Source organism: Rhinoderma darwinii, chromosome 11, assembly GCF_050947455.1.
Source record: "Rhinoderma darwinii isolate aRhiDar2 chromosome 11, aRhiDar2.hap1, whole genome shotgun sequence".
NCBI classification, from domain to species: domain Eukaryota; kingdom Metazoa; phylum Chordata; class Amphibia; order Anura; family Rhinodermatidae; genus Rhinoderma; species Rhinoderma darwinii.
The window spans coordinates 55301819-55316211 of NC_134697.1; the positions used below are offsets into that span (position 1 = coordinate 55301819).

Sequence of the window (14393 nt, forward strand, 5' to 3'; positions counted from 1 at the left end):
AAATGAAGACTTTGAATGAGAGTGATAGCCAAAGCTGATGTGCGAGCTTATGTATGAGCGAGGCTGCAAATAAAATATTCTGTTTACTGCGTTTGTTGCCATGCATCAGTCATTTCTAAGTGTCTTCCTCCATGTTGCTGTTCAATTCAATACTGTCTATTGTTCCCTGTTATCAGCCATTTTAGGCTAGGAGGAAATGGCTGTAGTAATCCTCAATGAGATCACTGATGGAAAGGTCAAGATAACGTCTGCCCCGTGATCGCTACTTTGTCATGTATTTCCAGATAATAATATTACAGATAATACAAGTATAGATGGCGCAGCGCTGATTTTGATTGGTCTGTACATTTTACCCAATTCAGTCTTTTCACTTCTGCAATGTAACATTAAAACATTATTAAAATGTAGCTATAGTAAGGAGTGCTGGCACTTGTGGGGTCGCTGTGGCTAGTATTTGCGAAAACAGCGGCTGAAACCAGTGGTGGCACAGACTGGCACTTATGGGTATTCTTTGACTGGCATTTATAGGGTGTTGTGGCTGGCCAAATGAGACACTTGCTTTCAGTCATGGCCCCATTGTTACCTCCACACTACATAATATCAGGTTCTCTGTCGGGATACATACAGTAGGATGAAGCGACTGCTCACACTTCCTCACATCCGGATGAATGTCCACCATTAATTTTTCAATGTTTCAAACCCAAGAACAATCTGATGCAGGTAAAGAGAGCGCCGAGGTCTCTCCCGTCAGCGCATTGGGGCTGTTACTGGGCACTTTGTCTGGCACAATTAGGGCACTTAAACGCTATGTACACCTTGGAAAGCGATTTTTATTTTATAAGAAAAATGTGTATCAGTGTGTTTGGTGCAACTTTCTAATTCGTTTTTATTAAACATGATTTTAACTTTTTGAGATACAGCTGCTTTGTATTCTGTATCCGTCAGGTCCGTGGGACTGACGGGTTCAGTGACAGCGGGTCCCACGTGTCTCTGACATGCAGGATCGAGCTGTTATTGATCACATCTAAGTTCATAACTAAGGGTACGGCCACACGGAGCGGCCCTGACACGGTCGCAACGAGGCCATCAACCGCGCTGGCACTATGTAGGTGTGGCTGTCAAATACTTTGTTAAGGGGTATTCTGGTTACACGCGCATACGCACTGCCGGTCCATTCATTCTCTATGGGAGCGCCGGATATAGCTGAGTGCTTTGTATTTGTTTTTTTCCGGCGTTGCCATCGAAAATGAATAGGGGGTAATTTGTTGTAACCAGCAAAATCGTGCGGCCATAAACAGTGTATTCATGGCCGCATGATTTTGCAGTTAGAGGGGCGGTTTACCAGCATTAACGTGCGGCCACTTACTGGCTGACAGCCGCACCGAACATGGTACCGGCTCAGTTGTTAGCCGCGTTGCGACCTCGTCAGGGCCTTAGATGTGATCGATTACGGGTGGATCTCGCATGTCAGAGATGGGCGGGACCCGCTGACACTGAAACCGTCAGTCCCACAGACCTGACGGATTCAGGTCTTAGCGCAAGATACAGCTGCTCTGTATACAGAATACAAAACAGCTACAATACAAAACATATCGTTTAAAAGGGGTGTGGAAACTTCCGCAGCATGTATGTCTGTGTGTTGTAGTGGGCAGGTTGTGCCTACTGTTGATTTTAGATGTTGGAGTGTATGATAATGTTATTTGCAGCTCTTACTATAGGGTTAGTGGTCCTTTATTGTGGTTACAGATGTAAAGGTAATTCCTTAAGTTGGGGATATTTATATCTGACGTGACAGTTCATTGGTTAATTATTTGACTTGCTTAGGAATTTCCATGGACACTATTTGTTATCTCCACAGTCACAATATATCGTACAAATTTTTCTACACAGCTATTTTTAGGACACGTTACAATATTTAAAGGGCACCTTCAATGGTATTGGGGGTACCCTATAATTGTATCTGGTCCTTTCCTCCCTGACAAGTGACAACTACCAATATATGTTATTACAGCTCCTAATCTACCTAGCTTTCTAGATCCTGAACTGCAAATCTTCCTGACTACATAACATTTTGATGTGATTTGGAGAAGTCAGAAGCAGCAATGTTTGGGCCGCAGATGTCTTAGAAATCTGGGTGACAACCTGTAATAGAAGCCATATTGGTTGTCGTATATAGATAATAATAGGCGGAAGGGGATAGCTCATTGAGCAATACTTGTAATTGTTTTCAAGGTGCTCTTTAAAGTGATTGTCTGGAATATAGACACATTGCTCTATGGAAGGTGATATGCTAGAAATATAAAATAATGGACTTTTGGTCTTTGTAAGAAATTCTGGCCACTTCCACCACGGAGCATTCTTTACATTTTGTATTAAAACCATCAGACTACAACGCATCGTCCTATTTACACGGGGTCCTATTTACACGGGATCCTTCTACCCAAATACGATTACTCTCAGCTGACATTCACTACCGCATGGGATGAGGAATTGGGGACTCGACACTCTGCTTAGGAGTGGGGCACATCTTTCTTCCTGGCGCATAAGCTACCGACCTCGTGCTTCGCCCAGGAAAAAAATTATAAGATTCTCACCAGATGGTACCGCTGTCCTTCTTTGCTGCATAGGATATTCCCTAATGTATCTGATGAGTGCTGGAGGTGTGGGGAGGCTCCTGGAACCATGCTGCACATTTGGTGGGATTGTCCCAAGCTTCGTCCCTTTTGGGAAAAACTTTTTGAAAAACTTTTTCATACTGAGGTTCAGACTTCGGCCTCCATTGGCTTACTTTCCATGGTTCCTGGATCACTCCCACACCTCAAAAAGAGTGTCTTTCGGCATTTTTTGACCGCAGCAAGAAAAGTGATTCCTCGTCATTGGAAGTCCAGCATTGTACCTTCATTGAAGGAATGGGTGACGGAGGTGAACGGAATTATGAGGATGGAGGAGTTGATGTCTGCTGATCAGGGTAAAGCTGAGCTCTTTGTCCGCACTTGGGCAGTGTGGTCTGGATTCCGGGGTGGTAATGATCTACCTCTCTGGCTGGATGGCCTCTTTTGAACACCTATATAAGCCTACCTTTTGCGTGCTAGGTCTGTTTGTGTTTCCCCTTGTTGTCTTGTGTCTGTGTTAGTCTGACGTATAATGTGCACTTATATGCGATTAATTTTTATCCAACTGTGGGGACTGGCTTCCCTAAATAATGCACTATCTTTGCTGCACTTATGGTATTGTTATTCTCGTTGCATTCTTATTTCGTTTTTGCTTACTGATTAGGAGGTTACCTCCTACTGTTGTTTCTATGTCTTTGTGTATTTTATGCGATATTGAAGTGGTTATATTGCACTGCTTGTGAATTTTGCAAATTTATGAAACCATGTGTATGCTGTTATGTTTTGTATATTCTCAAAATAAAAATCTTTGATAAAGACTACAACGCATCATCGCTGGACATGATGTCACCTGGTCACCATGGTGATATTGTTTACATTTGCAGTGGACAGGGGCAACATTTTTAGTCAAAAATATTTTGGACAAATTAATAATTTTATATTTACAGCATGATGACATCATACTTTAATATATCAATACTCCCAGCCCTTCCCTCCAATAGCCAGACCCATGCCTGTCATCTTGGCACCTTGATACCATGTTTTAATGGTGCAGAGGAGATTTCATTGAAGCACACACCATTTTTTCACCTTTCTGTCTACTTTTAGAGACGGCACTCATGGAGGTTTTACGCCCCACCCTGGTCAACATTGGAGGTCGAATATACAGGAAGAACACAGTACGGGAGGCGACTTATCAGGCTGAGGAAGCGGAGGATGATTTTTACAAGGGTAATGTATCAGTGATTCAGTCGGTGACATATGGAAACCACCAATATTCCTTTGTTTCTCCTCGTATAGTTCTCATTTATATTTCCCTGCAGAGTCCATCCAATGTTTAGATGAGCCATGTGATGACTTCATGATTGAAGAGACCGAGAAGGGCTTCCGGAGCTCCATAGATCTTCCTAGCCAACTTTTTAAGTGAGTGTCTATTTCTCTTTTTCAGTGACTATTTTATTATTCCAAGTTTACAGTGCAGGTCACGTATCAATAGCGTCATTTGTGAAGTCCAAATTCATAGGACATGTCTTAACGCAGCCAGTTTTGGCCCTATGGACATAGCCCCGTTTTACAAATCTGACGTGTCATTTTACGTGATTTTAACTTTGTAGTGCTTTTACTTAGCCAAGTGATTCTAAGATTGTTTTCTCGTGACACATTGTACTTTATGTTTGTGGTAAAATTTGGTCAATACATTCAGTATTTGTGAAAAACACCAACATTTTGAGAACATTTTGAAAAATTTACTTTTGATTGTATCCTCTTGTAAGACAGATAGTTATACCACACAAAATAGTCACTAGTTAACATTTATCATTTGTCTACTTTATGTTGGCATAATTTTTTAAACGTGCTTTTATTTTTCTAGTACGGTATAAGGCTTATGACTTTCGCAGCAATTTCTCACATTTCAAGAAAATGTCCAATACATCTTTTTTTAGGGACCAAGTCAGTTCTGAAGTGACTTTGAGGGGTCTATATGTCAGAAACCTCATATGAAGCACCGCTTTTTAAAAACTGTACCCCTTAAAGTATTCAAAAAATGAGAACGTTTCTATGCCATAAATATGTGATGGGTGTAGAGATCTCTGGGACCCTTGCCTATTGAGAGAACGGGTGTCCCGTCATTCCCGCTTGCCAATTGTTTTACGCCCATTGAATTCAGTATAGTGGCGACCATGCTTGCGAACAGGCCTTTCGATGACAGCCTATGCGAGTTACAGATAGAGCAGAGGGCTCAATGGGGAAAGCAGCGACACAGAATCAGCAAATGGGGATCTCCGTTTTCCTGAAAGGTGAGAGTCCCAGAGGTCGGAACCCGTACCGATCATGTGTTTATGGCAAATCCTGTGGATAGGGATACTCTTGTAAGAGTGGGATAAAACAGATACAACCATATAGTTCACTACAGCTTGGCTACATCCTACATTGGCTACAGAATCTATAATTGTGTGCTCACACTTTTTTTTGTAATGCTTGTCATAGACTTGTTATTATTGTTTAATTTCCCCTGGATGTGTCAAAAATATCTAATGTCTAGGGTTATCTTAATATACTGAATATATTTAACCACCTGCTTTTCAAACTCCATAATCATTCACTTATGGACTGACCAGTATAAACGTTTACTCTAGTATTACCTGTCTTATTTTATTGCTGCGTGTGTTATAGGTACATAATAGGAAAAAAAGGGGAGACCAAGAGAAATCTGGAGTCAGAGACTCGCACCTCAGTTAGTATTCCAAGACAGGGGATGGAAGGAGAAATAGGTAAGATTCAGTTTTGTTATTGAAAATTAGAGTTATAGAAATAGCTGAGCACACTGGATTGGAGGAATACCCCTTTAAAGAGACTCTGTCACCACATTATAAGTGCCCTATCTCCTACATAAGGAGATCGGCTCTGTAATGTAGGTGACAGTAATGCTTTTTATTAAAAAAAACGATCTTTTTTCACAATGTTAGGAGCGATTTTGGTTTATGCTAATGAGCTTTATTAATGCCCAAGTGGGCGTACTTTTACTTTCGACCAAGTGGGCGTTGTACAGAGGAGTGCATGACACTGACCAATCGGCATCATGCACTCCTCTCCATTCATTTACACTGCACTAGCGATCTAGATATATCACTATGTGCAGCCTCATACACAAGCCCTAACATTACTACAGTGTCCTGATAATGAATACACATGACCATCCAGCCTGGACGTCATGTGTATTCAGAATCCTGACACTTCTGACTCTTTTTTTGTGAGATTCCGGCAAGTGAAACCAAATCTCGTTTAGCTCCGTAATCTCGCGAGATTTGGTTTCACTTGCCGGAATCTCACAGAAAAGAGTCAGAAGTGTCAGGATTCTGAGTACACATGACGTCCAGGCTGGATGGTCATGTGTATTCATTATCAGGACACTGTAGTAATGTTAGGGTTTGTGTATGTAGCTGCACATAGTGATATAACTATATCGCTAGTGCAGTGTAAATGAATGGAGAGGAGTGCATGATGCTGATTGGTCAGCGTCATGCACTCCTCTGTACAACGCGCACTTGGTCGAAAGTAAAAGTACGCCCACTTGGGCATTAAGAAAGCTCATTAGCATAAACCAAAATCGCTCCTAACGTTGTGAAAAAAGATCTTTTTTTTTTTAAATAAAAAGCATTACTGTCACCTACATTACAGCACCCATCTCCTTATATAGGAGATAGGGCACTTATAATGTGGTGACAGAGCCTCTTTAAGTAAGTTCAAACCACAGTGTCCAGATGTTCATAAATTTGATTGAGATATTTGCATACCATGCAGTTTTTGGGGCTTGCTGCAGTCTGTTTCTTGTTAAATGGCAGCATACCCTATCTGTCATGTTTTATGATGATTTTTCCCCTTTTACTTTTGATTGGCCATACTTTTTTTTCCTGCGTCTGTAAAATGAAATGCTAAACATTGACCATTACAACCATATGACATGAATTTTACTCTTTAAATTACAAACAAATCACAAAGAAAAGAACAATATTAATTTAAAATCACTGAAAAAGGCCATACAAGGGCAGATACACACACCACTTCACAGCAGGATACAGACAAACCACAATGTTACATAGAGGGAGGTTGATCAGGTGCAAAACACTAATGCACATCCACTATCACGCCTACTATTCATGAGGGGGTGGCTGCTTAGTATTATCATTGCACACAGATATGTCTTCTATAAGTGTGCCAGTCACACGGTTACATGTAGTTCACCATGCTGACATACAGCCTATTAGTTGCGCCCATACTATTAGATCAGGCGGGCTGCCCAGCACCTTCTAAGTGTACCACACAAAGTACTGACACACTATTCCCCCCAACATTACAGCATCGTGGTTTGTCTGCATCCTGTTGGGAACTTTTGTACCTGCCCTTGTATGAGTAAGTATGGCCCTTTTCAGTGATTTTGTGTTTTTCACTTTAACCAGCAGGTGGCGCACTGGTATAATAATTGACCTTCTTTTATGGCAATCGTACCACACTGCTTTTTCAGCTTGCTGTTTATTGCTGGTGTTATCCTTGATTTGTATATATGTTTTGAATTTTCAGTTTATTTTGATAAACTTACAGAACATAATTTATTATAATATGAAATCGTTAGTAATATTTATAAGAACCACACTTCTAGCTTGTAAAATTGTAGTGTTATTTTTATTTATTTTTTGCTATTTCATCTCTCGTCAAAATTCTATAGAGCATGCATGTGGAGTTGTCTATACGTGCACACAGAAGATAAAGCCTTTATTTTTGGATGTTCGCCATTGTATGTGACCACCTCTTTTTAAAGACTATGTCCATCTTTGCAATGTTTTTATTTATTTATATTATTGCATCTAAACGGAAAAATTAGGCAACTTTGTAAATAGACTTGATTAAAATTTATTTCCAATTGTTTTGTATCTACAGCTTTTACCTGTTTCCATAGTGACAGACTACAAACTCTGTTTACTCTGATTCTGCAGTTATTCACACCTATCTGTCCTCTGCTCCTTACAGCAAACATTGAGTAGGTTAGCGAGAACTAGAGGAAAAATGGAACAGAGTATGACTGCAGGGTTAGACTACAGAATTTGTTAGTAGTCTGTTACCATGGAGACACATGAGTCTGCATAGAAGCTGTAGAAACCAAACAATAGGATATATTTAATCAAGACCTATTGCAAAGTTTCTTCAGTTTTAATTGTAGATGTTTTAAATAAATTAAAAAAAATAATGAAGACACATATTAATGTGTGCAAATTGGAATTAGCAATCACTTGTGGAGGCTTGGTGTTAACACTGGCAAGCTGATATACCCATTATCCTGTTTGTGCTAAATCTGTATGTGGTTGTAGATGATTCAAATTGCATTATTTTACATAAAAAGCAATTAAAATAACTTTCAATGTATGACTAGTAATATTTTATGTGATTGGTTGCATCTCTTGAGCTAGAAGAAATTGTTTAAATTTAGATTAAGCTATAAAATTGTAGGATGCAAGCAAAAAATGTAGCATATTTAATCACAGGGAAAAAAATGATTCAATTAGGAAACAATCTCCCTTTCACCATTGTTTGTAATAAATGATTCAGGGGATTTTATTGTTTCAGCGATTGCCGTTCAGCATGAAACTTTAGACTAGAAATTTTCCACCGACTTGTTTTTAATCCTATTTTATAATAAACAGCATAGCATTGTCCACTTATAATGAACATTCCTTTAAAAACATCAATTCTTTATTTTACAAAGAAATAAAAATCGTCAGCACTAAAATTCTAATTATGTTCCCTGGGCTGCTGTCATACCTCCTCTGCCTAATTAGACATTCATTTGATTTCAATGTATGATTTGCATAATAATTTAAATGAACATATAAATAATAGATAGTTTTTGAAGTTTTGTTTTTTGATTAACCCTTCTGGCGGCCTTGCTTGTAGTGTTGTTATGTAGCGTGTTAGTAGGTTGTCTCTAGTAATGTTCAATGCTGTGTTGTGGAAATGGTAAGTATAGTCATAACCTGAATAGGGACACTACAGGGGAAAAAAAATCAATACACAAAAATACTGGCAAAAAATACCATAATCCCATAATCTCCTCCTCTTACTTGATTTACTATGTGTCTCAGAAGGCTTTATATCATCTCCTCCTCCGTATCCATGCGCCAAAGCTAGTGTATGTGAAGTAATAAAAGTTTAATAAACAAGAGGTGCTTAAGCTTCTTTTCTCTGTCTGAGAGTTAGCTTTCTGCAGCAAAAAGCTTTTCCCTGTGCTCCACAGTGGAGACCAGGTTAGCTAAGAACCTGTTTCTTTAGTTAAAGAGACTCTGTCATCACATTATAAGTGCCGTATCTTCTACATAAGGAGATAAAAAAAACCGATCTATTTTCACCACTTTATTAGCGATTTTAGATTTATGCTAATGAGTGTCTTAATTCTCAAGTGGGCGTGTTTTTACTTTCGACCAAGTGGGCGTTGTACAGAGGAGTGTATGACGCTGACCAATCAGCGTCATGCAGTCCTCTCCATTCATTTAAAGAGGCTCTGTCACCAGATTTTACAACCCCTATCTCCTATTGCAGCAGATCGGCGCTGCAATGTAGATAAGAGTAACGTTTTGTTTTTTAAAAAAACGAGCATTTTTGGCCAAGTTATAACCATTTTTATATTTATGCAAATGAGGCTTTCTAAAGTACAACTGGGCGTGTTTAAAGTTAAAGTACAACTGGGCGTGTATTGTGTATGTACATCTGGGCGTTTTTACTTCTTTTACTAGCTGGGCGTTGTGAATAGAAGTGTATGATGCTGACGAATCAGCATCATCCACTTCTCTTCGTTACCACCCAGCTTCTGGCAGTGCACAGACACACAGCGTGTTCTCGAGAGATCACTCACTTCCTGCCCCAGGTCCTGCATAGTGTCGGACGAGCGAGGACACATCGGCACCAGAGGCTACATTTGATTCTGCAGCACCATCGGCGTTTGCAGGTAAGTCGATGTAGCTACTTACCTGAAAACGCTGATGCTGCTGCAGAATCAACTGTAGCCTCTGGTGCCGATGTGTCCTCGCTCGTCCGACACTATGCAGGACCTGGGGCAGGAAGTGAGTGATCTCTCGAGAACACGCTGTGTGTCTGTGCACTGCCAGAAGCTGGGTGTTAACGAAGAGAAGTGGATGATGCTGATTCGTCAGCATCATACACTTCTATTCACAACGCCCAGCTAGTAAAAGAAGTAAAACGCCCAGATGTACATACACAATACACGCCCAGTTGTTCTTTAACTTTAAACACGCCCATTTGTACTTTAGAAAGCCTCATTTGCATAAATATAAAAATGGTCATAACTTGGCCAAAAATGCTCGTTTTAAAAAAAAACAAAAAACGTTACTCTTATCTACATTGCAGCGCCGATCTGCTGCAATAGGAGATAGGGGTTGCAAAATCTGGTGACAGAGCCTGTTTAAGCAGCGCAAAGGGATCATTTTAGATCGCTATGTGCTGTCTTATACTAATACATTAACGATACTGCAGTGTTTAGACAGTGAATAGATATTCCACGGGATGTCTATTTACAATCCCGGCACTTCGTTACTCTATCTGTGGTAGTTACAGCAGAGGGAGCGTAATCTTGCGAGATCTCGCTGTAAATGACAGGTTACAACGAGATCACGCTTCCTCTGCTGTAACTAACACAGACACATTAACGAAGTGCAGGGATTGTGAATAGACATCCCGTGGAATGTCTAGTCACTGTCTAAACACTTCAGTATCGTTAATGTGTTAGTATAAGACAGCACATAAGGATCTAAAAGGATCCCTATGTGCTGCCTAAATGAATGGAGAGGAGTGCATGTCGCTGATTGGTCAGCGTCATACACTCCTCTGTACAACGCCCAATTGGTCGAAAGTAAAAACACGCCCACTTGGGCATTAAGACACTCATTAGCATAAATCTAAAATCGCTAATAAAGTGGTGAAAATAGATAGTTTTTTTAAAATAAAAAGCACTGCTGTCACCTAAATTATAACGCGCATCTCCTTATGTAGGGCAGTTATAATGTGGTGACAGAGACTCTTTAAGTGACATCCCCTTACCCTTAGCCGGTCTAAAGGTAACGGTGGAGGGGACAAGGGAGGGATGGTCCTGTTTTTTCTGAAATATTGTGACACTCTGCTTCTGTAGCTAGGCAGAAGGGTAGGAGCAGGGTAAAGTCTGGGATCTGTCTGTCACTCAGCTGTCCTGGCTCGTGATCAGCTGAGAACCTATCTATTAGTTCTGTCTACTATTTATTCCTGCTTTTCCCTGGCATCCTTGCCAGTTATTGATTTATCTTCCTGGTTCCTTCTGCTAGTGTGCTCTGTGTTTTGGTTTGTATCCTCAGGTTGGTTTTTGTTTTTTCCTCGACTACCTTTTTTGCATTCTCCCCCTGTGTATGACCTTGGACTGTTGGGTATTCTCCGCTCTGCTGTTTTGACGCTTTTGTTTTTTTGACGCAGCTTTACTCTGTTTATAATGTTGGTTATTGTTTAGTCTCTGACACTACCGCTCGGTTACTGACATTTGCTTGTTTGACATTTGCTAGTTTTACCTGTTCACTCTTTGTGCCAGCAACTGTCTGGTGAAAGCAACATATTCCTTACCTCCAACCGGGATACTCAGGGTCTGCTAGCTAGGTTCCTGATAGTGGATTCGCCCTTATGGCGGTTTATCTGCTTGAAGGAAGGGCCCTAGTACTTTGAGGGTGGTCGCAGGTCTATATAGCCACCTCTTGCTGAGTCGGGCAGCTAGCGCCATGTCTGGCAATGGGTGCGCATTTGGTACTTTCCTCAGTTACGTTACACATAATCATACAAGATTGGAGCTTGTAGAATGTCTTGCAAACGGAAAGATAAACGCTATATATACACTACCGTTCAAAATTTTGGGGTCACCCAGACAATTTTGTGTTTTCCATGAAAACTCACACTTATATTTATCAAATGAGTTGCAAAATGACTAGAAAATATAGTCAAGACATTGACAAGGTTAGAAATAATAATTTTCTCCTTCAAACTTTGCTTTCGTCTTGGAATGCTCCATTTGCAGCAATTACAGCATTGCAGACCTTTGGCATTCTAGCTGTTAATTTGCTCAGGTAATTGGGAGAAATTTCACCCCATGGTTCCAGAAGCCCCTCCCACAAGTTGGATTGGCTTGATGGGCACTTCTTGCGTACCATACGGTCAAGCTGCTCCCACAACAGCTCTATGGGGTTGAGATCTGGTGACTGCGCTGGCCACTCCATTACAGATAGAATACCAGCTGCCTGCTTCTTCCCTAAATAGTTCTTGCAGAATTTGGAGGTGTGCTTTGGGTCATTGTCCTGTTGTAGGATGAAATTGGCTCCAATCAAGCGCTGTCCACAGGGTATGGCATGGCGTTGCAAAATGGAGTGATAGCCTTCCTTATTCAAAATCCCTTTTACCTTGTACAAATCTCCCACTTTACCAGCACCATAGCAACCCCAGACCATCACATTACCTCCACCATGCTTGACAGATGGCATCAGGCACTCTTCCAGCATCTTTTCAGTTGTTCTGCGTCTCACAAATGTTCTTCTGTGTGATCCAAACACCTCAAACTTCGATTCGTCTGTCCATAACACTTTTTTCCAATCTTCCTCTGTCCAATGTCTGTGTGTTTTTGCCCATATTAATCTTTTCCTTTTATTAGCCAGTCTCAGATATGGCTTTTTCTTTGCCACTCTGCCCTGAAGGCCAGCATCCCGGAGTCGCCTCTTCACTGTAGATGTTGACACTAGCGTTTTGCGGGTACTATTTAATGAAGCTGCCAGTTGAGGACCTGTGAGGCGTCTATTTCTCAAACTAGAGACTCTAATGTACTTGTCTTGTTGCTCAGTTGTGCAACGGGGCCTCCCACTTCTCTTTCTACTCTGGTTAGAGGCTGTTTGTGCTGTCCTCTGAATGGAGTAGTACACACCGTTGTAGGAAATCTTCAGTTTCTTGGCAAATTCTCGCATGGAATAGCCTTCATTTCTAAGAACAAGAATAGACTGTCGAGTTTCACATGAAAGCTCTCTTTTTCTAGCCATTTTGAGAGTTTAATCGAACCCACAAATGTAATGCTCCAGATTCTCAACTAGCTCAAAGGAAGATCAGTTTTATAGCTCCTCTAAACGGCAAAACTGTTTACAGCGGTGCTAACATATTTGCACAAGGGTTTTCAAGTGTTTTCTAATCATCCATTAGCCTTCTAACACAGTTAGCAAACACAATGTACCATTAGAACACTGGAGTGATGGTTGCTGGAAATGGGCCTCTATACACCTATGTAGATATTGCATTAAAAACCAGACGTTTGCAGCTAGAATAGTCATTTAGCACATTAACAATGTATAGAGTGTATTTCTGATTAATTTAATGTTATCTTAATATATACATTATGTATATTTATTTTTACATTTTTTATTTTAGTTGTATTGTTCCTTTAATTGGAGGATGGCTTCTACTGAGATACATTATGTGCATCTACTCACACTCCTAAGTATTTGTAAAGCTATCTATGACATCTAGATCTATTTCTATATGTAGACGTATTACTCTTTACTACAACCGTAGTCAGTACATAAAGGGATTGTATTATTTGGATAAACCCTGTCCATGTGCCCTTTTTTGAAATATGAGTCTAATGGAAGCAGGTTCTCCATTTCCCCCATGTGGTATGAGCGCTATATATTGAGATTTTTTGTTCTGGAAATTAGTGGCAGTCCAACATAAAATACTTCACCCTTATGGTCCTCATAATGACTGGATTACCTTTTTAAAGTATTTTACTTAAAGCACTGGAGGGACCATAGATGCAATAGGCTGCATCGGTGACCCTTCTGACTTTCACCATATATTTGTATACTTTTGTCAAGTGCATTACATAAAGCCATTAGATTCTGGAGGAGTAAGAGCTGGCGTGGTCTGTGACAATGTAGTTCAGGGGATTTAGAAGTAAAAAGCCTGGTGTGAGATCATGGGTTTAAATTCTGCCAGCAAAAAAATCTATATGGATTATTGTATGTTCTCCACATGTCCTCTTGGCTTTCCAGCTTTTCTCTAGTCTAGTTTCCACCCACGCTCCAAACTCATGCTTGGGATAATAATTGACTTTTCTATGAAAATGGCACAAGACTGCATGTACCGGTGAATACTTGAGATAGGTGCTACATAAATAACAGGTAGTAAGTAATACATAAAACTGTCACACATTCGATCTGACATTTGTCAATTTCCAGATATGGAATCCTTGTATTTTTCTGTAAAATTCATACGTGAAAATCCACATGCCTCCGCTAATCCGTGTCCTCGACTAATGTACACACACCTGTATAGGTTATATAAAAAGCTTTACTCACGTCTACCTAACAATCTGCTCCTTCCCTTTATTCTCTTACTATCTTCTCCTTTCAAAATGTATCTCCTCACAACTTTAGTTCTCCCATTAAAAATGACTCTTGTTTGCCCTGTACGGGGTGATGGTCCGTGTGTGATTTGGCCATTTGGCATAAATTAAGCAAACTACCGTGTCTTACCCACACAGAGGTGGGACCATCCTGATTGATGATTTGGTATGTGCCAAACAATGGCTTACCGGCACATCTTTGAAATGAACATCATTGTTGTCCTTTGTCTTGTGGTTTCCGAGGGAATAAAGCTAAACGTGTGTTATAGAATAAACTGTAAATACATTTGTACCGGCCTGAAATAATTTTTTAAACCTATATT

The 14393-nt window shown here is 40.3% G+C and overlaps 1 protein-coding gene across 2 annotated transcripts in view; it reads left to right on the forward strand.

Moving 5' to 3' along the window:
- The window catches only part of ASCC1 (activating signal cointegrator 1 complex subunit 1), a 219357-nt gene that overhangs the window by 71753 nt on the left and 133211 nt on the right, over positions 1–14393 (forward strand). For both annotated transcript variants that reach the window (XM_075841554.1, XM_075841555.1), the window contains 3 exons: positions 3720–3842; positions 3935–4034; positions 5286–5383. In XM_075841554.1, coding sequence (XP_075697669.1) covers positions 3731–3842; positions 3935–4034; positions 5286–5383 — 310 coding nt within the window. In that variant the 5' untranslated portion in view covers positions 3720–3730. The remainder of the gene's footprint in view (positions 1–3719; positions 3843–3934; positions 4035–5285; positions 5384–14393) is intronic.